Below are 23,035 nucleotides of genomic sequence, written 5' to 3'. Positions count from 1 at the left end.
CACCTTCCACAACACAGTTCCCACTTTTTCCCAAGTCTCTATTTGAAAAGCTCCTGACAGGTCAGCAGGAAACCCATTGCCTCTGCAACAAATTAATAGTCTTTTGAGGTTACTCTCCTCATACTTCACCCTTCTCATAGAGAGGATATTCAAGAGGAGCCGCAGTATTTCTTTTTCTTTAAAAATATTCCACCCCATCTCCTCTTGCCCCCAGCTGCTCACCTCTTTGGGTGTCCGTTGCAACGATATTGGATCCTTTATCCCTCCTCTGTCGCTTCTGTAGCAATCAATCAGGAGTCACGCAGCCCGCAGACTACGTCCTGGTCACGGTCCAGCCGAGCCGTATCCGGCTGGGGCTCATTCCTCATAGCAGTCATTCCCTTGCCGTAAATTCTCCTTGCGAATCACGTCAGAATCACCACTTGTGAGGGCAAAAAATCATGGACTCCACACAATTCAATATGAATTCAAGCAAAGCCATTTATTACAGAAACAAGCCTCCTTATATATGCAGTTATTTCACGCTCCAAGCGTGCATTAGCTGATTGGATATTGTATAGACGAGCTGTCCATGCGCCCAAGTCTCACTGCTAATAGGTCTGTTGATTTACATCTTGTTGAGGCCCTGTTACTGTAGAACTGCCTCACTCCCACAGCAGGTCCTGTTTTCAGCTTTCCGAGGTAGCCTTGAAATTCCTTTGGGCATGGCTAGTTCAGTAACAAACCTCCATCTAATAGAAACCTATCCACACATTAACTTCAAGAAAATCCCTCAAAACTCCCACACTGGAGTGGGTGAAATTCCTTGGATAAAAGCATAAAATGCAATAATTACTGTATGCTCTTGGTAAGAATGGTAATAAAACTTTGTAGATTATTTGCAGTATTTAAATACCCTTCTTTCCCTATTTTGATGTTAAAATCTTTATGTCTATTGAGCCATGTGCTCTGCTGAATATGCATCAACAGTTTAAATTAGCTAGTAGAAAGCGATCCAGAAGGTAGGAAATTCGTCCTGACAATTTTTAGACATGATAAAAAGCCTGGGAAAGATGAATTTGGTGCAAACAGCCTCGGTGCTTTGGATTCAGATCTACAGGTCTGACTGGCGCCATAGCTATGATCACAGTACACTTACAAAGTTGAATCATTGTTTTATGAATGAGGAGTAGTGTGTTGCCTAATTATTCCATCTAGTAAATGTTGTTGCTGTTTAACACTTGATAGCAAATGATTTTTCTTAACTGTTTGGTTATGATGAATCTAGTGGCGTTCGTCATGTACGTAGAATGTTTCACCCAGGCCGGGGTTTGGGAGGCCCCCGTGCACGTAGATCAAACATGCATTTTACTAGCAGTTCCACTGGTGGGCTTTCATCTTCTCAGAGTTCATATTCTCCAAGCAATAGAGAAACCATGGATCCTATAGCTGGTAAGAGCTGTGACCACTGATTTTAGCTCAGAGTCCTTAAATAGACTTTGAAACAGAATCCAAGATGATAATAGTTGCCTTTTCTGTGCTTTGAAAAAAAGAAATATATATATATATATATACACACACACACACACACACACACACTTTCAGGTGTTGTAATTGATGGGTGCAAACTAATGAAAAGTATCCTCAATTGGATTGTCTACAGGGACTGGACCTGAAATTTCTGAAATGAAAAACACTGTCCCTTTAGAGACTTAAAGGCTCATTCCCTTGACTGACCTGTCCACAGGTGGTATCAAAGAATGGTTGAAGTTGGAAGGGACCTTTCAAGATCATCTAGTCCAACACCCCCCACCATCCCCAAGCAGGGCCACTTAGAGCAGGTTTCCCAGGACCATGTCCAGTCAGATTTTTAATATCTCCATGGATGGACTCCACATCCTCCCTGGGCAACCCGTTAGTGTTTTACCACCCTCACGGTAAAAACTGTTTTTTCTTGTGTTCAGAGGGATTCCATTTGTTTTAATTTGTGCTCACTGCCTCTTTCCCTGCCAGTGGGCAGTACACAGAAGAGTCTTTCCTTCATTCCCTCCCATCAGGTATTTATATACACTGATAAGATTCTTCCCCCTTGAGCCTTCTCTTTTCCAGGCTGAAGAGTCCCAGGTCTCTTAGCCTCTCCTCATATGATATGTATGTAATTTTAAATGTAATTGTACTTCAATGCATCTAGCTTTAATTTGCCACGTGCATAGAGGTGATAGAGATGAATCTTATTTTTTTTAGCACAAACCAAGTGCTGTACTTGATTTCAGCAAGACAAAATTTCTTCAGGTGAAATATTATTGATAGACATTTAAAATGTGCTCAGTTTACTTTCAGAGTACAGTTTGAATGACAGGCTTGCTGATTTTTAGGAGGTCTTTTAACTCTTTAAAAATTCTTAAATAACTATTTTAATAAGCATTTTATATAGAGCTGAGTGACAGGCCTGCCTTAAGGCTGTGCAAGGGGAAGGTAAGCCCAAATTCAACCTTGAGCTGACTGACACAAGAAACTCACGAGACAAAGGAGAACGGACTCTGCTCAGGGCAGTAGGAAGAACCTTCCCCTAAAGTGCCCCTACGTAACGGATACAATGCTCTGGGGTTTGAGAATGAAGAGCACGTGAGTAATGGACAGGATCCAGGAAGAGCTGACCATGCAAAATTGATCCAAGCATCCTTCCACAGTAGAACCAGTGCCACTAGAGAAGCACATAAAGTATTAGTAATTGGAGATTGCTTACTGAGAGGTGCAGAAGCACTCATTTGCTGTCCAGGCAATTTTTCTAGAGAAGTCTGCTGCCTACCAGGAGCTTGAATTTGTGACATCACCGAGAGGCTGCTGAGCCTGGTGAACCCTATAGATTATCATCCGCTCCTACTATTCCACGTAGGGTCCAATGATACTGTTCCCTGTCCTCCTGGTCAGAGGAAGGGGTTCAGGAAGGAGGAGAAGAATTGAACAGGTGAATGCCTGGCTGTGTGGCTGGTGCCATACTCAAGGTTTTGGCTTCTATGATCATGGATCTGTCTTTGAGAAGCTGGGTCTCTTGGGAGCTGATGGGATTCACCTGACCAAGTGGGGCAAGAGGGTCTTTGCCAACAAGCTGGCCAGACTTACAAGGAGAGCTTAAAACTAAATTTAGTGGTGCAGGGGGATAGAGTTTTGAGCACCAGACAGGAGCCAGGGGTTGCTGGTATATTAGGAACCAACAGGGAAACACCTGTGAAAAGCCTCAAAGGAATTAGGGCATGTTCCTCTAAAAAGGTGACAAGGCTGATAGCCCAGCTGAAGTGCCTCTATGCCAATGCACACAGCATGGGTAACAAAGAGGAGGAACTGGAATCCACTGTGCAGCTAGAAAGCTATGATGTAATAGCTATTGCTGAAACTTGATGGGGCAAATCATGACTAGAGTGCTACAATTGATGGCTATAGGCTGTTCAGAAGGGACAGTCAAGAAAGGAGGAGGGGTGGGGGGTTTGCTCTCTATCTAAACAAAAAAAAAAAAAAAAAAAAAAAAAAGGGTTGACTGCACAGAGCTTTCTTTGAAAAACAGCAATGAGCAGGTTGAGAGTTTATGGGTAAAACTTAGGGGCCAAGTCAACAAAGGAAACCTCGTGGTTGGTGCTTACTACAGGCTGCCCAATCAAGGGGGGATGCTTCAGCTGCAGGAAGCATCACACTCCCAAGCTCTTATCCTGCTGGGGGATTTCAATCAATTAATTTCTTAATCCAGGTGACAGACAGCCCAACCAGAGGAGAAGGGTTACTGGAACTCTTGCTCATCAACACAGTTGTTTAAGGAACTAATGGAAGGGACCTCCTGGGAAACTACCCTTGGGGCTGAAGGAGCAGAAGAGAGCTGGCAGCTGTTTAAGGACATTTTCTCAGAGCTCTAGATTCCCATGTGTAAGAAATCAGGCAAGGAAGGCAGGAGATCAGCATGGCTAAGGACCTCCTGGTGAAACTAAAGCATATGAAGGAAATGCACAGGCAGTGGAACCAGGGACATGTATCCTGGGGAGAATATAGAGAGGCTGCCTGGATGTGTAGAAATGGGACCAGGAAAGCTAAGGCACAGCTGCAGCTGAATTTGGTGAGGGATGTGAAGAATAATAAGAAGGGCTTCTACAGGTATGTTGGCCAGAAAAGAAAGATTAAAGAAAATGTACACCTCCTGATAAATAAGACAGGGGAGCTGGTGACAACTGACACGGAGAAGGCTGAGATACTCAAAATTTTTTTTGCCTCATTTTTCAGTGGTAATCTCTCTTCCCACACCTCTCAGTCCCCTGAACCTCAAAGCAGGGACTGGGGGAATGAAGTCCCCCCCCATCGTAGGAGAAGATCAGGTTTGAGACTGTGCGAGGAACCCGAACGTACACTGTTCCATGGGACCCGACAAGATGTATCCCAGGGTCCTGAGGGAATTGGCTGATGTAGTTGCCAAGCCCCTCTCCATCATATTTGAAAAGTCATGGTAGTCGGGCGAGGTCCCCAGTGACTGGAAAAAGGGAAACAACCCTAGGAACTCCCGACCGGTCAGCCTCACCTCTGTACCCAGTAAGATCATGGAACAGATCTTCCTGGAAGACATGTCAAGGCATATGGAAGGCAGAGAGGTGGTCAGAGACAGCGAACATGGCTTCAGCAAAGGCAAATTGTGCCCGACTAATCTAGTGGTGTTCTACAGTGGAGTGATTGCATCAGATTTCTGTAAGGCTTTTGATATGGTCCCCCATATCATTCTTGCCTCTGAACTGGAGAGAGGTGGATTTGACTGATGGACTGTTCAATAGATAAGGAATTGGCTGGATGGCTGTGTCCAAAGAGTTCTAGTCAGTGGCTCAATGTCCAAGTGGAAACCAGTAACGAGTGGTGTCCCTCAAGGATCTGTACTGGGACCAATACTGCTTAATATCTTCATCAACGATGTAGACAGTGGGATCGAGTGCACCCTCAGCAAGTTTGCGGATGACACCAAGCTGAGTGGTGCAGCTGATATGCTAGAGGGAAGGGATGCCATCCAGAGGGACCTGGACAGGCTTGAGGAGTGGGCCCGTGTGAACCTCATGAAGCTCAACAAGGCCAAGTGCAAGTTTCTGCACCTGGGTTGGGGGATCAATGCAGCCTGGGGGATGAACGGATTGAGAGTGGCGCTGCAAAGAAGGACTTGGGGATATACTGGTGAATGAAAAATTGGACATGAGCCAGTAATGTGTGCCTGCAGCCCAGAAAGCCAATTGTATCCATAAAAAGTGTTGCCGTCAGGTCGAGGGAGGTGATTCTCCCCCTCTACTCCGCTCTTGTGAGACCCCACCTGGAATACTGTGTCCCGTCCAGCTCTTGGGTCCCCGGTACAAGAAAGACATGGACCCATTAGAGCGGTTCTAGAGGGTCACAAAAATGATGAGCGCTGGAACACCTCTCCAATGAAGAAAGGCTGAGAGAGTTGGGGTTGTTCAGCCTGGAGAAGAGGCGGCTTTGGGGAGACCTTATTGCAGCCTTTCAGTAATTAAAGGGGGCTCATAAGAAAGACAGAGAGAGACTTTTTTTCCAGGGCCTGTAGCAACAGGACAAGAGACAACGGTTTTAAACTGAAAGAGGATAGGTTTAGTTTGGACATAAGGAAGAATTTCTTTTATGATGAGGGTGGTGAGACACTGTGACAGGTTGCCCAGGCAAGTTGTGGACGCCCCATAATTGGAAATGTTCAAAGTCAGGTTGGATGGGGCTTTGAGCAACCTGATCTAGTGAAAGATGTCCCTGCCCATGGCAGGGGGGTTGGACGAGATGATCTTTAAAGGTCTCTTCCAACCCAAACCATTCTTTGATTTCTGTGTCATGTTTTGGTCAGGTTTAGGAGAATTTTCAAGAGGGAGATGTTTCATGTCTCATTTTTAACTTCCAACAATCACGCAGGAATGTTTTTAGGATTTACAGATATAATCTCTCAGTATTTTTTCAACTTTGTGATTTTCAAGAATAAGTTCTCTATAAAGAGGTAAAAATAAAAATTGACGGAGAAGTTGTTTTTTAAAAGAGCTGTAATTTGTCCTAATGTAAAATCTTAAGACATCAATCTTACGCTTGTATAGTGAAAGATAAGTGTCAGGGAAACTTCAGAACTTTCTGCACTTAGATAAGTTCCTGCTATTATCTTCCTTTGCTTCAGATCCTGGAAAAGGCATGAATGTTTAAACTGTAACTTCTTATTGTTAGGCTGTGATTCCTTGAGAGGCAGTGAACTAACTTAAAAGTACATTGCTTTTGAAAGAGGAAGCTGCAGCTCCACACATCCCCCCCCCCCCCCCGGCCCTTTCAATAGGCATTGTTCCTTTGCCTCTGTTGTGCTGGCTGCTCTTCAGACCATCTGTGAGCTGATTTAACTCACTGAAATAAGCAGAAAAATAATAGAAAAATTTAGTTTGGAATTGACCTCTGCAGGTTGTCTATTTCAAACCCCTTTCTCAAAGGAGGTCTGTTTAGATCAGGTTGATCAGGTTGCTCAAGGCCTCATTCAGTTGAGTTTTAAATGCCTCCAAGGACAGAGATCCTACAGCCTTTCTGAGCAACCTCTTCTAGTGTTTAAGAGCCTTCATATTTTAAAAGGGGGTAGTGGGGGGAATGTCGCGGGTTAACCCGAGCTAGTAATACAACCATGATAGCTGCTCGCTCACCCCCTCCCCCACGCCCCTCAACAGGGGAGAGAATCAAAAGGGAAAGGAGAAAACTGGATTGAGATAAACACAGTTTAATAAAATAACATAATACTAATATATTACTAGTAAATATATATATAAAATAGAAATAAAAGATACTTAAGGCAATTCCTCATGAACACGCTGAGCAGCCAGTTCTAGGAAACAGCCCGGTCCCAGCAGCTGATCCCAAAGAGAGAGAAGAGAGGAAAAAGGCAGAAAAGCCCAGAGGCCTCTGCAAAATGGCAGAAGGCCGGGCTAAACGTCCCAAACGAGCTTCCCGGCTACCCCAGAGAGAGAGAGAGAGAGAGAGAAAGAACCAGAGAGACTGGTAGAGCCAAAACTGGAAGGTCCCACTCTTATATCCGAAGCATGATGCTAATGAGATGGAATACTCTCATTGATCAGTCTGGACGTCAGTCAATCTCTGCCCCCCTTCCTCGACAACTGTAAGCAGGGTGCTCAGAATGTCCTTGGCTCTCAGACCAGAGCAATTAAAAACATTAGCTCTGTGCTGGGGTGTTATCTGCTTGTTCTCAAACTAAGTCCAAATAATGAGCACGCTAGCTATGAAAAAGAAAGGTTTCTAACTGCATGAAGAAAATTAGCCCATTTTCAGTCAAACCAGCACATTCCACCCCTTATTCCATACCATTCGCGGCATGCTTAGGCCTTATTAATACATTCCACCATTTTAAGTACATAGTGCTTACCTTGGCGGGTTTGTGGAAGTATAGTATAATCAATTTGCCAAGCCTCTCCATACTTATATTTTAACCGTGGCCCCCCACACCATACAGGCTTTAACCGTTTGTCTTGTTTGATTTCGGCGCATGTTTCACATTCACGAATAACCTGTGAAATAGTGTCTATAGTCAAGTCCACCCCTCGATTACGAGCCCATTTAGATGTTGCCTCTCTTCCTTGATTCCCTGCAGCATCATGGGCCCACCGAGCTAGGAAAAGTTCACCTTTATGTTGCCAGTCCAAATCCACCTCAGCTACTTGAATCTTAGCAGGCTGATCCGCTTGCTGGTTGTTTCGATGTTCCTCAGTGGCTTGACTTCTAGGCACATGAGCATCTACATGACATACTTTTACAGGCAGGCTCTCTAGCTGGGCAGCAATGTCTTGCCACAGTGTGGCAGCCCAAATGGATTTACCTCTGCGCTGCCAGTTGCTTCTCTTCCATTGCTGTAACCACCCCCACAAGGCATTTGCTACCATCCATGAGTCGGTGTAGAGATAAAGCACTGGCCACTTTTCTCATTCAGCAATGTCCAAAGCCAGCTGGATGGCTTTCACTTCCGCAAATTGACTTGATTCACCTTGTCCTTCAGTGGCTTCTGTGACTCGTCATGTGGGACTCCACACAGCAGCTTTCCACCTCCGATGTTTTCCTACGAGACCGCAGGATCCATCTGTGAACAGTGCATACTGCTTTCCAGTCTTTGATACTTTATTATACGGTGGTGCTTCTTCAGCATGTGTTATTTCCTCCTCATCTGGTGACATTCCATAGTCTTTACTTTCTGGCCAGTCTGTGATCACTTCTAAGATCCCTGGGCGATTGGGACTCCCTATTTGAGCTCGTTGTGTGATCAACGCAATCCACTTACTCGACGAAGCATTGGTTGCATGGTGCGTAGAGGGAACCTTCCCTTTGAACATCCAGCCCAGCACCGGCAGTCAAGGTGCCAGAAGAAGCTGTGCTTCCCTTCCAATCACTTCTGCAGCAGCTCGGACCCCTTCATATGCTGCTAGTATCTCTTTTTCAGTTGGAGTATAGTTGTCCTCGGATCCTTGACTCTGAAAACCTAAGGGTCGACCTCGAGTTTCTCCTGATGGTTTGTGCCAGAGGCTCCAGGTAGGGCCGCTATCTCTGGCTGCAGTGTAGAGCACATTTTTAACATCTAGTCCAGTCCAGACAGGCCCAAGGGCTACCGCATGAGTTTCCTCACACTTAATTTGTTCAAAGTCTTGCTGTTGTTGTTCAAGGCCCCACTCAAAATCTTTCTTCTTCCAAGTCACTTGACAGAGAGGGCTCACAATTTGGATGTAGTCAGGAATATGCATTCTCCAAAAACCTACAATGCCCAAGAAAGTCTGTGTCTCCTTTTTATTAGTAGGTGGAGACATACCTGCAATTTTCTTGATGACATCCATTGGGATCTGACAATGCCCATCTTGCCATTTTATTCCTAAAAACTGGATCTCTCGTGCAGGTCCCTTGACCTTGCTTCATTTTATGGCAAAACCAGCATTCCAAAGAATCTGAATTATTCTCTCACCTTTCTCGAAGACTCCTTTCGCTGTGTCGCCCCATATGATGATGTCATCAAGCGTTTTGGGGCTTTACCTTGTTCCAGTGTGGTTTGGATCAGTCCACGGCAGATGGTAGGACTGTGTTTCCACCCCTGGGGCAAGCAATGTCGCGTGTACTGGATGCCCCTCCAGGTGAAAGCAAACTGCGGCCTGCACTCTGCTGCTAAAGGAATAGAGAAAATCGCATTAGCAATGTGAGTTGTGGCATACCACTTGGCTGCCTTTGACTGCAGGTCAAATTGCAGTTCTAAGGTGTCAGGCACAGCAGCACTCAATGGTGGCTTAACATCACGATAGTCTCCACTTGTCACTAGACTTATGCACTGGCCAAATTGGGCTGTTAAAAGGTGAGCGAGTCTTACTGATCTCACCCTGGCTTTCCAGTTGACAAATCGACTTCTGGATAGGAATCAAAGAGTCTCAATTGGTGCAATATTGCTGGCGATGCACCCTCGTGGTAGCAACTGGCACCTGCTGATCGTCAACCCTCAGCAGTCCTACAACAGAAGGGTCCTCTGAGAGACCAGGCAAAGTAGACAGCTGTTCAATATTGTCAGTGTCCACAGCTGCTATGCCAAATGCCCTCCAATACCCTTTCGGGTCCTTAAAACACCCTCTCCTGAGGTAGTCTATGCCAAGGATGCACGGAGCATCTGGGCCAGTCACAATGGGATGCTTTTGCCAGTTTTTCCCAGTTAGGTTCATTTCAGCCTCTATTATAGTCAGTTCCTGGGATCCCTCAGTCACTCCAGAAATACTGATAGATTGTGTTCCTTTATAGTTTGAGGGGATTATCGTGCACTGAGCACCAGTGTCCACCGAAGCTTTGTACTCCTGGGGTTGTGTTGTACCAGGCCATCGTATCTGCACAGTCCAGTAAACTCTGTTGTCCCTTTCCTCTGCCTGGCTGGAGGCAGGGCCCCTCTAATTTGTGTTTTGCACAGTCTCTGGGTATGAATTAGAGGTTCCTTCAAGAGCATCAGAATCTCTTCTACCCCTTCTGGAAACTGGAGCAGCCATTTTCCTAGGAGTTTTTCCTTTTAACTCAAGTACTAGTTCCTGGAGTTCCGAGGTAGGTCTTCCATCTCATCTCCTCATGTTTTCTCCCTGGTCACGTAGGAAAAACCACAGTGTACCTCTCTTTGTGTACTTCTTCTGTCCCCTCTCTTGAGATTGGAAGTGCCTTCTCCTAATAGCTGAAACAGAGGTTCGTACAGGTCGTGAATGGAACCTGTCCTCTCTGAGTGCTTTGATTTCTCGCAACAGCTTTTTAAACCGGTCATCAGATTTTTCACACAGTTTCTCCACAGTCGAGACACAAGCCCATAGAGAGTTAGCGAGGCTGTCCTCAAAGTCCCGAAGCTGCTTAATCACTTCAGCAGTGTTTTGTTGAGCTGCAGCTGTCCAGGTCGTTGATGCCAATGACTTAACATATGACGGTGGTGCGCTTCGTACAAACCTGCGCCACATAAGTCATGTACAAAGGATTCTATCTGGATCTGTCCCCTCTTGGCTGTTTGGCTCAAAATAGATGATCTCCCGCACAGCTAATTCTCTCAGGAACTGGATACCTCTCTCCATAGTATTCCATTTCCCTGGATTACATATAACATCTTCCTTGAAGGGAAACCTTGCCTTCATGGCTGTCAGGAGTCGACTCCGGAGCATGGAGGAGTCTTTCTCTCTTGAAATGGCCCTACCAAGGGTGGCATCCCTTGACAGAGATCCCAGCTGCTTGGCTCCCCTACCTTCTAGTTCCAGACCATCAGCTCCGTTATCCCAGGATCGGAGCAGCCAGCTAACAACATTCTCGCCTTCACGAGGACTGAAGTCTTTCCTTTCTTATATCCAAAGCATGATGCCAGTGGGATGGAATACTCTCATTGATCAGTCTGGATGTCAGTCAATCTCTGCCCCATGTCTGCCCCCCCTTCCTTGACACCTGTAAGCAGGGTGCTAAGAATGTCCTTGGCTCTCAGACCAGAGCAATTAAAAACATTGGCTCTGTGCTGGGGTGTTATCTACTTGTCCTCAAGCATGCTAGCTATGAAAAAGAAAGGTTTCTAACTTCATGAAGAAAATTAACCCATTTTCAGTCAAACCAGCACAGAGGGGATGCAGAAAATAAACCCCTTTGGATGTAATTGTATTTTCCCATGTTTCCCTTGTCTGACTCTTGTCCTATTGCTGTGTGCCTCTGAGAAGAGTCTAGCTTAGTCTTGTTTTTCCAGGCTGAACAAACCCAGTTCTCCTGCTCTTTCCTCATGTACTGTGTTCCAGCCTCCTGATCATCTTGGTGACCCTCCACTTGGCTTGCTCTGTTATGTCACATGGCCCTAAACTGGAACCTAAAACTGGACACAGTACTCTGGACGTGGCTTCACTAGTGCCAAATAGAGGGAGAGGATCACTTCCTGGAACCTTCTGGCTGCACTCCCACTTCTAAAAATGTCCCAGCAAAAGAGAATTAAAAATTTTCTGTCATCTTAGTGAGTTAAGTTAGGTCGTGGGTCTGTAAAGCACTAGAGTTGGTGCAAGAAGGGAGGATGTCTGTGTGTCCTGGGTGTTAGTTCAGCTGAGTTAAATGTGAAGTGGCTGCCTTGGTTTGTTTCAGCCTCATGAGGCCTTCCCATTTAGGAGCATGTATAATAAAATGGTATTCATTCTCTCTCTCTCTCTTTTTTTTTTTTTTTTCTTTTTTTTTTTTTTGCATTCAGAGAATGTAATGCAGCCTGGCTGGGGGTCTGTGTCATGCCAAGCCTGTGTCTCAAATTCACATCTGCTACCAGGGTTCTGTTAAGTTGAACTCAAAGTGATCTTGCAAACAGAGAGGATAAATACATCTGTTTTACTTGGCAGTGTTATAAGTCTTCCTTTGTATTGGGGCAATAATTAATTAGTACATACTACCAGAAGTTAGAACTTGTGCTTGTAACAGACCTGTAAACATTATTTATTTTTCTCCTTGTCGTGATTATCAGTAATTAGTGAAATAAAATATTATTGGTAGTTAATCTCGATGTGATTGGCTGTGCTGATTAAAAGTGACTTGAGCATTTACTGTTGGCATTCCAAGTGTTCCTGATGCAATGAGATACTGCATTATGCTTTATTCCCCTAAGAAAAGCCTAGTTTCAAAGCAAGATAAAGTAAGATGGAAGGAAAATTTTTAGGAGCTGTAATAACAACTTGCAGCTTTAATGAAGGTTGGATGGATGGGGAGAGGGAATCTCCTACTTCTGCCCTCCTTGTATCAAACACAACAAAGTAGTACTCACAACCTTGGGTGGAATATAATCTATGGTAAATCACTGAGCAATAACTTATTATTAACATTTATTTTGGGAAAAGCTTAGCATGGACAGAATTTGTCACAGTCTTGAATTTTGGAGGGAAGGGATCCAGGCTAGACGTATTTATTTATTTAATCGTTACAATTTATCTTTTTCCAGCAGAGGTCAAAAGTTTAACAACAAGCCCTGCTGTGGTCAAATATTTTTCATATAATGCAACATTTGAAAAACCTTTCTGAACTGGATATTTTCTAAAAATGTCTGAAATTATGCTGTAATGTTTGTCATTTCTGTAGCACAGCTTCCCTCTGGAATACGCATTGAAGGTGCATTGGGGGATATAAAGCCACCAACCGAAGTCAGAATTGAAGTGGTTTCTTAGTCAATAACTATTTTGACTCAAAGATAAAATTTTACAGAATTGTTGCACAGGATATTGCTTATATGGTGTTCCCTATAGGTTGACTTTTATTTGTTTAAAAAGCTATAAGCTTTGACTCTCTTATTTGTGCACAGTTCTTTACTCTAGATCATTCGTAATTTTCCTTACCCTATGGGCTTTGAGACACGGGACGCTTGTAATGAATAGCCCATAAAGCTTTTCAAATCAATATGATTCGTTCATTAATGTCATTGATGAAAGGTTTAAGAAAGCAAAGGAATTGATATACTGGTATTCAGGACATATTTATGCTGTTATGTGATATGTATTTAAACAGATTTCAGTTTCACTGTAGAAACTTCTCTCTTTTCTGGCAGAGCTTTTATCTCAGTTATCAGGCGTGAGACGTTCTGCAGGGCAGCTCAGTTCTTCTGGCCCTTCTGCTTCTCAGTTACAGCAGCTGCAGATGCAACTGCAGCTGGAGCGACAGCATGCACAAGCAGCAAGACAACAACTGGAGACTGCACGCAATGCGACTAGACGCACTAACACGAGCAGCATCCCCACCACTCTTACACAATCTATAGCAGCAACCAATACATCTAACACAGAAAGCAATCAGCAGACTATACAGAATTCCCAGTTTCTTCTTACAAGGTAACTTGTCCTATGGTTTTAACTCTTCTGCCATTTCTGTTTTCCTTGGTCCTGTTATGGACAATGCCAGATCCCTAATGAAGTTTGCAGTTGAGATGCTATGCTTTTGTTTGCATTTGTAACAACTCCTTTTGAACCCTGCTGTGTGTTTCTTCCTAGACAATGCATAAATATTACTTGCTGTTTCTCAATTTGAAGAGAAACATAAGGGATATTACTTTGGTAAACCGTGCTTGTTTACCCTACTACTTCTGATAAAACGGGAGCCTTTGCAATAATATGTTTCAAACTTTTATACTGCTAATGTGAGGGGAGAGAACTTAAAAAGTAGTTTTATTTAATAGGAAATGAATCTTTAATGAAGGCTGAAGGTTGAATAGAGGTTTATATATAAAGTATTTTGGATGAAAAAAGCAAATATGGAATATGCTATTAATAAGCAGAATACATACCTGTTTCAGAAAGTGTAGTTAGATCATAGAGTTCTATAGAATAGAATAGAATAGAATAGAATAGAATAGAACAGAATAGTTCAGCTGGAAGGGACCTACAATGATTATGAAGTCCATTCTGCTATTGAAGAGTTGCGCGCTCTCATTCCAGCTCTTTTAGGAGGTTTAGAATATTGATTTTCTGGATTCAAGGCGGGGGGGAGTGTTTTTCAATCACATATTGAGAAAGAGCACAGGTATTTAAACAGTTTCTGTGTCTAGAAACCTGGGTTGGGACAAGTTATTGCTGTCATGCCAATTTTTGTCAAAACTTGTGATAACATCTCAATCCAAAACTTTCTGAAAATAATAACCTTAGCGAAAGTATCTGCAAATGTCAGCCACTGATCCTATGAGCTAGGATAGAACTGGAGCAAGCGATTGCCTTGTTTCTATTAGGTGATGGTGCATGCACTGATAAGCGAAGTGAATGATGTACTGTGCTTTGGGAATCTCTGGGCATTATGTGTGTAGTAATGTATTTTGCATCATGCTTGCATTTAGAAGTTGTCCTGGGGACAAAATGAGTGCTTAAGGGATAACTAGAGAATCTTAACACCCCTTAAAACAAAACTCTTCTGAAGGAAAAGAAACTTCAGGAATAGCTATTTTTTTCCTTCAGGCTTAGAATGTACTTCTGTGAAGATTTTTGAAGCATCTAAGAACAAGTTTGTTAAATGTCTGTATTCTTGCATCAGGAGTGCCAGGTGTTGTCCAATCTGTACATGTTGAAAGAATTGCAGCAGTACCTAGGTTGTTCTCAAAGGAATGGCTTTCAGATGTTATTCAGCATGTTTCAGTCCAGCTGTTTAGGAAATTAGTGAAAGCCCATTTTGTTGATGATACCACTAAGCCCGTCTTTTTTCTTTCTGTGGTGCTATGCAGGTTGAATGATCCTAAGATGTCAGAAGCAGAGCGTCAATCAAAGGAAAGCGAACGGGCAGACCGCAGCTTGTTTGTTCAGGAGCTTCTACTGTCCACTTTGATGCGGGAAGAAAGTTCCTCCTCAGATGAGGATGAACGGAGAGAGATTGCTGATTTTGGTGCTATGGGCTGTGTAGATATTATGCCTCTAGATGTTGCTTTAGAAAACCTAAATTTAAAAGAGAATAATAAAGGAAATGAGCCTCCTCTTTGATGACATCCCACTTTACAGACAATGTCCTCTGTGCTGTATTTGCCAATGAAAGTGGACAACAACTATCTTGGGTTTGTTTTGGTGATTGTAATTCCAGGTCTGTCACTCTTGTTACATTGTGTACATTCAAAGGAAGAGAGAAAAGATATATACGATAATCATTTCCACTTAACCAATTTTTACTTTTAGCAGGTAAATATAGGTTGCAGTGCGGAGAAAACAGCTCTGCATCCTGTAGCTTGACGTGCAAAAAGCTCTCCTAATACTCCACATTCAAACTGAAGAGGAAAAAATGAAAAATCTCCAATGAAGCTGCTGTGTGTATTTATGAATATTAATAAATAAAAATTGCTTGGATGGTTTACCTTAACTACTGCATTTTTTTTTTTTTTTGCAGCGTACATGAGTTTTAGTGACCTTGTCATTTAAAAAAATGTGAGTACAATGAGTAAAACTATAAACCCCCAAAGCTTTTCAATTATTCAAAGGTAATGTGACAAAAGAAAAATATTAATGCTCACTAGCAGTTTGTGGCCATGAAGTAGCCTTTAAGTAACACATGACCAATGACCTTTTTATGTGCTCTCCCTGCATATTAATTGAAACTCTGGGCCATATTTTTGCTTCCAGAGTGTGACGTTTTGCTATATTGTGACCACTCTGTTGCCCTGTTAGACATCATATCCATGTGGAACTGAAATTTGTATTCATCTGTAGGAGACAAAAATCAAGGGCCACTACTGGAATCTACCAAAAAAGGGCTTCTGCATGCCCCAAACCCAAATTTTGTTCACTTTTCTTTAAAGTTTTCCTTGTTGTGTTAAATATACTTTATTTAGGTGAAAATTATTCATATATTAACTGTCGGGGGGGAGGGGGAGTTAACCTGGATTATGAGATGGTAGAGTTCAGGAACTCATGTGGCAGGAACAGAATACCAAGCAGAATTGCAACCCTGGACTTCAGCAGGGCGAACTCTGGCCTTTTCAAACAATTGCTAGGGGAAATCCCGTGGGCAAGGATACTTGAAGAGAGTTGGTTAGCATTCAGGGACTGCTGCTACCAAGCTCAAGATCAGAGCATCCTGACACGCAGGAAGTCAAGGAAGGGAGCCAGGAGACCTGCTTGGTTAAACAGGGAACTGCTGGGCAAGCTCAAGTGGAAGAGGAGAGTTTACAGATCATGGAAGGAGGGGCTGGCTACTTGGGAAGAATATAAGGCTGTTGTCAGAGGATGTATGGAGGCAACTAGGCAAGCTAAGGCCTCCTTAGAATTAAACCTGGCGAAGAGGGGTCAAGGACAACAGAAAGAGCTTCTTCAAATACATGGCGGATAAAACTAACACTAGAGGCAATGTAGGCCCACTGATGAGCGGGGTGGGTACCCTGGTGACAGAAGATACAGAGAAGGCAGAGTTACTGAATGCCTTCTTTGTCTCTGCCTACTCTGCCAGAGGCTGTCCTGAGGAGCCCCGTACCCCTGAGGCCCCAGAGGAAGTCAGGACAATGGAGGAGTCTGCCTTGGTTGATGAGGACTGGGTTAGGGAGCAGTTAGGCAATCTGGACATCCATAAATCCATGGGTCCAGATGGGATGCGCCCGCAAGTGCTGAGGGAGCTGGCTGAAGTCATTGCTAGGCCACTCTCCATCATCTTTGCTAAGTCGTGGGAAATGGAAGAGGTGCCTAAGGACTGGAGGAAAGCAAATGTCACTCCAGTCTTCAAAAAGGGCAAGAAGGAGGACCCGGGTAACTATAGACTGGTCAGCCTCACCTCCGTCCCTGGAAAGGTGATGGAACAACTTATCCTTGGTGGCATCTCAAGGCATATCAAGAATAAGACGGTCATTAGGGGCAGTCAACATGGCTTCACCAAGGGGAAGTCATGCTTAACCAACCTCATAGCCTTTTATGAGGACATAATGAGGTGGATAGATGATGGCAGAGCGGTGGATGTGGTCTACCCTAATTTCAGTAAAGCATTTGACACAGTCTCCCACAGCATCTGCAGCGATGAGGAATGACGCATACAGACGCAGACAGAGATGCACAGACACGGAGTTCTAGTTAGCAGCGAGAGCAGAACTAGGCAGAGCTGAGCAGAGCTGAGCCAGGCTGAGCTGACTTTTATTAACAGTTCTCAATTTATAGGTGTACAGATACGGACCTGGACTAAGGGGTTAGACAGGATGTTTTTTCAAAAGATGTTGTCCCAAACACACCACCCTCGTGACTGTTTTCTGTCACGTTCCCATGCATATCTTGTGGGCAGCGTTCCAACCCACTCATTCACACACCCAGGCCCTTTATATTTTGACTAGTTGCTGTGATCTAATTATGTTAGTATTATTTCTTCTTTGACCGTCCGGATGGTCGTGTTAGTATTGATCTTACTTTATCATCCAGGTGGCTGGAACCACACATCTTGCTTTCCCACATCTTGCTTTCCTACAGCATCCTTGCTGCTAAACTGAGGAAGCGCGGTCTGGACGAGCAGGTAGTGAAGTGGACTGGGAACTGGCTGAAGGAAAGAAGCCAGAGAGTTGTGGTCAATGGGGCCGAGTCTAGTTGGAGGCCTGTATCTAGTGGAGTGCCTCAAGGGTGAGTACTGCGACCAGTACTTTTCAATATATTCATCAATGACTTGGATGAGGGAACAGAGTGCACTGTCAGCAAGTTTGCTGATGACACCAAACTGGGAGGAGTGGCTGACATGTCAGAAGGCTGTGCTGCCATCCAGCAAGACCTGGACAGGCTGGAAAGTTGGGGGGGGGGAAATTTAATGAAATATAACAAGGGCAAGTGTAGAGTCTTGCATCTGGGCAGGAACAACCCCAGGTCCCAGTATAAGTTGGGGAATGACCTATTAGAGAGCAGTGTAGGGGAAAGGGACCTAGGGGTCCTGGTGGACAGCAGGATGACCATGAGCCAGCACTGCGCCCTTGTGGCCAAGAAAACCAATGGCATCCTGGGGTGTATTAGAAGGGGCGTGGTTAGTAGGTCGAGAGAGGCTCTCCTCCCCCTCTTCCCTGGCGAGACCACATCTGGAATATTGTGTCCATTTCTGAGCCCCTCAGTTCAAGAAGGACAGGGAACTGCTGGAGAGAGTCCAGCGCAGAGCCACAAAGATGATTAAGAGAGTGGAGCATCTCCCTTATGAGGAAAGGCTGAGGGAGTTGGGTCTCTTTAGCTTGGAGAAGAGGAGACTGAGGGGTGACCTCATTAATGTTTAGAAATATGTAAAGGGTGAGTGTCACGAGGATGGAGCCAGGCTCTTCTTGGTGACAACAAATGATAAGACAAGGGGCAATGGGTACAAACTGGAACACAGGAGGTTCCACTTAAATTTGACAAGAAACTTCTTCACAGTGAGGGTGGCAGAACACTGGAACTGGCTGCCCAGGGAGGTTGTGGAGTCTCCTTCTCCAGAGACATTCAAAACCCACCTGGACGCCTTCCCGTGTAACCTCGTCTAGGTGTTCCTGCTCCGGCGAGGAGATTGGACTAGATGATCTTTCGTGGTCCCTTCCAATCCCTAGCCTTCTGTGATTATGCTGTCTTAGTTCTAAGCCTTCCCAGTCCTTATCTTTTTGAGATATTTATGTGTTTGCTTCATAGATTGCAGAGACTCCTTTGTATCGGGAGAGCTTGAGGATTTGACTTCCCAGATATCTCCATACATTACAATTGAATTTCTAATGCTAACTTCCTATCCAACTTTATTTATTGGGGTTTTGGGTTATATTTCTGACATTAAAAATAAAGCCTTTTTAATTGAGTCATGCTCCCTATCTGCCTATACTGTTAATCCTATAAGGGTTTTTTTTTAATGGATTATTATAATAGCCCCAAAGCAAGGGACAGAAAGGCCTTAGTTATTTGGAATGTAAAGTTAGCTTATAAAGATAAAAATGCACACAACTTCTGAGAATTAGACTTGAAAATCTGATGATGTTCCTAAGAGAACTGTGATATGCATGTTAATCTAAGATAACAGCAACAAAAGAAGCTACCCCATAGGTTAACGTTTGAGTTCCATTCTCATTTTCTCAATTCTCAAATTCTGATCACTTCCATCTAGTACAGTATTAGCATTGTTTTTTCTTTTAGTCTCTGCAACAGAAAATATTTTAAGGGAACTTTTTACACTGGTCTTCTGCTTATCTCAGGAGTTACCTTCAATAAAGATTCATTTTTAATTGATTGTTGAGGATGTTAAAAAAAACCCCAACAAAATCACAACTGCAGTCTTTCCGGACACATCTTCTGCAAGTTACAGAAAGACTCAGTTCAATAAAGCATTTTAAGGACTGTTTTTCAGTTGATTCTTTGGTGATGATGTATTATCCAGATAGCTGTAGAAGAAATTCTGGAATTAAACTGTCCTTCACAACTGTATGCAAAGTCATTTCATGGTGAAACCCTGAGTGATTTACATAAACACTTTTTTTAAAGTGCATATTCTGTGCAGTGCATGTAGCAGTGATTAAGCACGTAAACTTATAGTACACGCATTGAATTTCCAGGAAAGGCCCATTTAAAATCAGTATCTTGACGTATATTATTTTTTGTTTTAAATCTATATGTAGTTGGTCTATTGAGGATGTTTACTTTGCAGGGTTTGCAAACTCCATTCTGCTTTTACATAAAGCATTTGGAAAGCCCGCAAACTCTTACTGTCCATGTTTATGATTAGAATCTGAGTATCTGCTGGCTTACATTTAAAATTAAATTTAGTTACTGCATTAACTCCTCTAAGAATCACAAGTGTGTTAGATTTTGTTAGCTTAGAAATAATGTCAAACAGCAACTGGGAGAGTGTTGTTCTAGCACTCTGCTGCTGAGTATTTGCAAGGAAGTGTTCTTCATTGAAAGAACATTTCCCAGAATTATATTTTTGTTACTTTCAAATTACTGATGTTTATTTTCACAATGCTGTGTGCTATAGTGAAAATAGCCTTTGAGAACATTTCAAGGGGAGCCTGGAGGGGATATCACATAATTTCCTACCTTAAGACCATCACTTCAGAAAAGAGGGGCCTTGCATTTGGCATACCTGACAGTCATAAGGAGTCTGTTGAAAACTGTGCATTTGTGTGAGAGACGTTTATTTTCCCAAAAATGTGGCACAACCTGTGACAATCTTTGTAGAGAGGCTACACCTATGAATAGAGAGCAATCTGGAATTTGGTGTGCTCTCCTACAAATTTGCACCTCAGAGCTCAGATGTGCCCTTAGACTGAGTCTTGCAAGATGGCAAATGAGACTCTACCTGTGTGAGGATGTTGACTTGTGTGTGTGTGTGTGATAGCTCTGGAGACCAGTGAGACACTTAGGTCAGCTTGGTCTTCTACCTGCATTCTGTGCTGACTGAAAGCACTGTAGCTGTCCTTAGTGTGATGCTGATATTGAGCTTACAAGTGCTGCAAAAATGATCCCTTTTGGGGAGATAAGGGCATATTCATATATAGAAATGGGAAGAGATGAGAACTTTTTTGAAGCTATTGGGGAACAAGTTCTGCTTTAGGTGCCTGCGGGTACTTATGTTTAGTATGCATGGTGCAATTCAGACTATTTGCAACTCTTCTAATCTGATTTAACCAGGTTTTTCATCTGTTTGGTACTGTGCCAGAACCAGACATTTGCATGAGGTGGGTGGAACATGGAACAGAATGAAATTGCATTTTAACTTAAACATCTCTGGGGACTTGGAGGTAATCAGTCAAATCAGATGGCCAGGAGGTTAAGTGGTTAACTACACCTTACTAGTATTATAACTGGTTCTGGAGACTGTCAGACCTACTAAACCTCTCAGTAGAAAGCCTTTATGGCTGTCACTACTTTCACTGGGTAGTTTCTTTTGGAAATGAGGCTTTGTTCTTTCCATAGGAGCTTCTTGGTTCTCTCACTTCTATAACGTTGTTAGCTTTTGCCAGCTTCACCTTCTGGAAGCTTTTTCCGTTTTGTGGGAGTTAAGAGTATTGGCTCTGATCACATCATTTTTCCTGTTTATCGAGAGGTACAAAGTTATTACTGCCATAGCAGGGAAAGGACAGTCTGTCCCTTAGCAAATACTTTGTCTGGGAAATGAGTGGGGGGAAGGAACGTGACACTCGGTCTGGAGGAGATCTGAGTCTTGGATGGAAACTTGATAGGTTGCAAACTAAGCATGGAATGTGCTCAGCAGTCTGGGATCAGCACACAAAGGCAATGTTTCCATAGTGATTCGACACAGAAGGGACCAGCAAGATTGCTCATCTGACATAAAATGAGGCTGGAAGCGGAACTGTGAGCTTTAGCAGTAGCTCTAACTTGTGTATCTCCCTTTGTCTTTGAAAGAGATGAGAGCCTTATTTTAATCTATCTTGGGTGTGTTATTTAAGGGTGTGGACTCTTAATCACAGATTACTTAAGGACACTGTAGCTTGCCTCAAAAGCCAAGTGTCTACATGTGCATGCATTTCTGTCTTGGGGCCCCTGTCTGTTCATAGAATCATGGAACAGCTGAGGTTGGAAGGGACATCTGGAGGTCACCTGGTCCAAACCCCCTGCTCAAGCACTGCCACCTAGAGCCGGCTGCCCAAGACCATCTCCAGACAGATTTTGAATATCTCCAAGGAGGGAGACTCCACAACCCCACTGGGCAACCTGTTCCAGTGCTCAGTCACCCTCACAGTGAAAAAGTGTTTCCTGAGTCTCAGACAGAACCTCCTGTGTTTCAGTCTGTGCCCATTGCCTCTTGTCCTGTCACTGGGCACCACTGAAAAGACCCTGGCTCCATCTTGTTTTCACCCTCCCTTCAGGTATTTATATACATTTATGAGATCCCCCCCTGAGCCTTCTCTTTTCCAGGCTGAACAATCCCAGCTCTCTCAGCCATTCCTCATAGGAGAGATGCTCCAAACCCTTAATCATCGTTGTGGCCTTTTGTTGGCCTCTCTCCAGTATGCCCGTGTCTCTCTTGTACTGTGGAGCCCGGAACTGGACACAATACTCCAGGGGTGGCCTCACCAGTATTGATTAGAGGAGTAGGATCACCTCCCTCGACCTGCTGGCAACACTCTTCCCAATGCATCCCAGGCTACCATTTGGCCTCTTTGCAGCAAGGGCACGTTGCTTGCTCATGTTCAACCTGGCATCCGCCAGGACCCCCAGGTCTTTTTCTGCCAAACTGCTTTCCAGCTGGGTGGCCCCCAGCATGTACTGGTGCCTGGGGTTGTGCAGGACGTTGTACTTTCCTTGTTGAACTTCATGAAGTTCCTGTCAGCCCATTTCTCCAGCCTGTCCAGGTCCCTCTGGATGGCAGCACGACCTTTCTGGCATATCAGCCACTCCTCCCAGTTTTGTGTCATCTTGCAAGCTCAGTGAGGGTACACTGTGGCACATCATCCTGATCATTAAATGAAGAGGCTGAACAGGACTGGACCCAGTACTGACCCCTGGGGTACACTGCTAGCCACTGGTGTCCAACTAGACTTCATGCCACTGATCACTGCAGTCTGGGCCCAGCCATTCAGCCAATTTTCAGTCTACCTCACTGTCTGCTCATCCAGCCCATACTTCATCAGCTTCTGTATGAGCATTTGACGTGAGACGGTGTCAAAAACCTTAGTCAAGCCTAGGTAGACAAAATGCACTGTTCTCCCCTCAACCTCCGGGCCAGTCACTTCATCACAGAAGTTTATCAGTTTTGGTCAGGCACGACTTCCCTTTGATGAATCCATGCTGGCTGCTCCCAATCACCTTCTGGTCCTTTGTGTGCCTGGAAATGGTTTCCAGGAACAGTTGCTCCATCACCTTCCCAGGAATGGAGGCGAGGCTGACTGGCCTGTAGTTCCCTGGGTCCTCCTTCCTGCCCTTCTTGAAGATAGGAGAGACATTTGCTTTCCTCCAGTCCTCAGGCACCTCTCCCAGTCACCATGATCAAGCAAAGATTATCAAGAGCAGCCTTGCAATAACATCTGCCAGCTCAGCACTCGTGGGTGTATCCAGTCAGGACCCATGGACTTATATAAGTCCAGGTTGCTTACATATTCCCCAACCTGATCCTCTTCCACCAAGGGTAC

The 23,035-nt window shown here is 44.1% G+C and overlaps 1 protein-coding gene across 1 annotated transcript; it reads left to right on the top strand.

Annotated features, from left to right (window-relative positions):
- Positions 1-1,253: 1,253 nt before the first annotated feature.
- LOC135577211 (E3 ubiquitin-protein ligase KCMF1-like) lies at positions 1,254-15,342 on the top strand (the record flags this gene model as incomplete). The annotated part of the gene is made up of 3 exons (XM_065045107.1): positions 1,254-1,431; positions 13,064-13,343; positions 14,720-15,342. Coding segments are annotated over 3 exons (711 nt in total), but the record flags the coding sequence as incomplete, so codon positions are not given.
- Positions 15,343-23,035: the final 7,693 nt, after the last annotated feature.

This window comes from Columba livia, chromosome W (genome assembly GCF_036013475.1).
Source record: "Columba livia isolate bColLiv1 breed racing homer chromosome W, bColLiv1.pat.W.v2, whole genome shotgun sequence".
Taxonomy (NCBI): domain Eukaryota; kingdom Metazoa; phylum Chordata; class Aves; order Columbiformes; family Columbidae; genus Columba; species Columba livia.
This window is presented reverse-complemented; position numbering and strand designations above follow the sequence as displayed.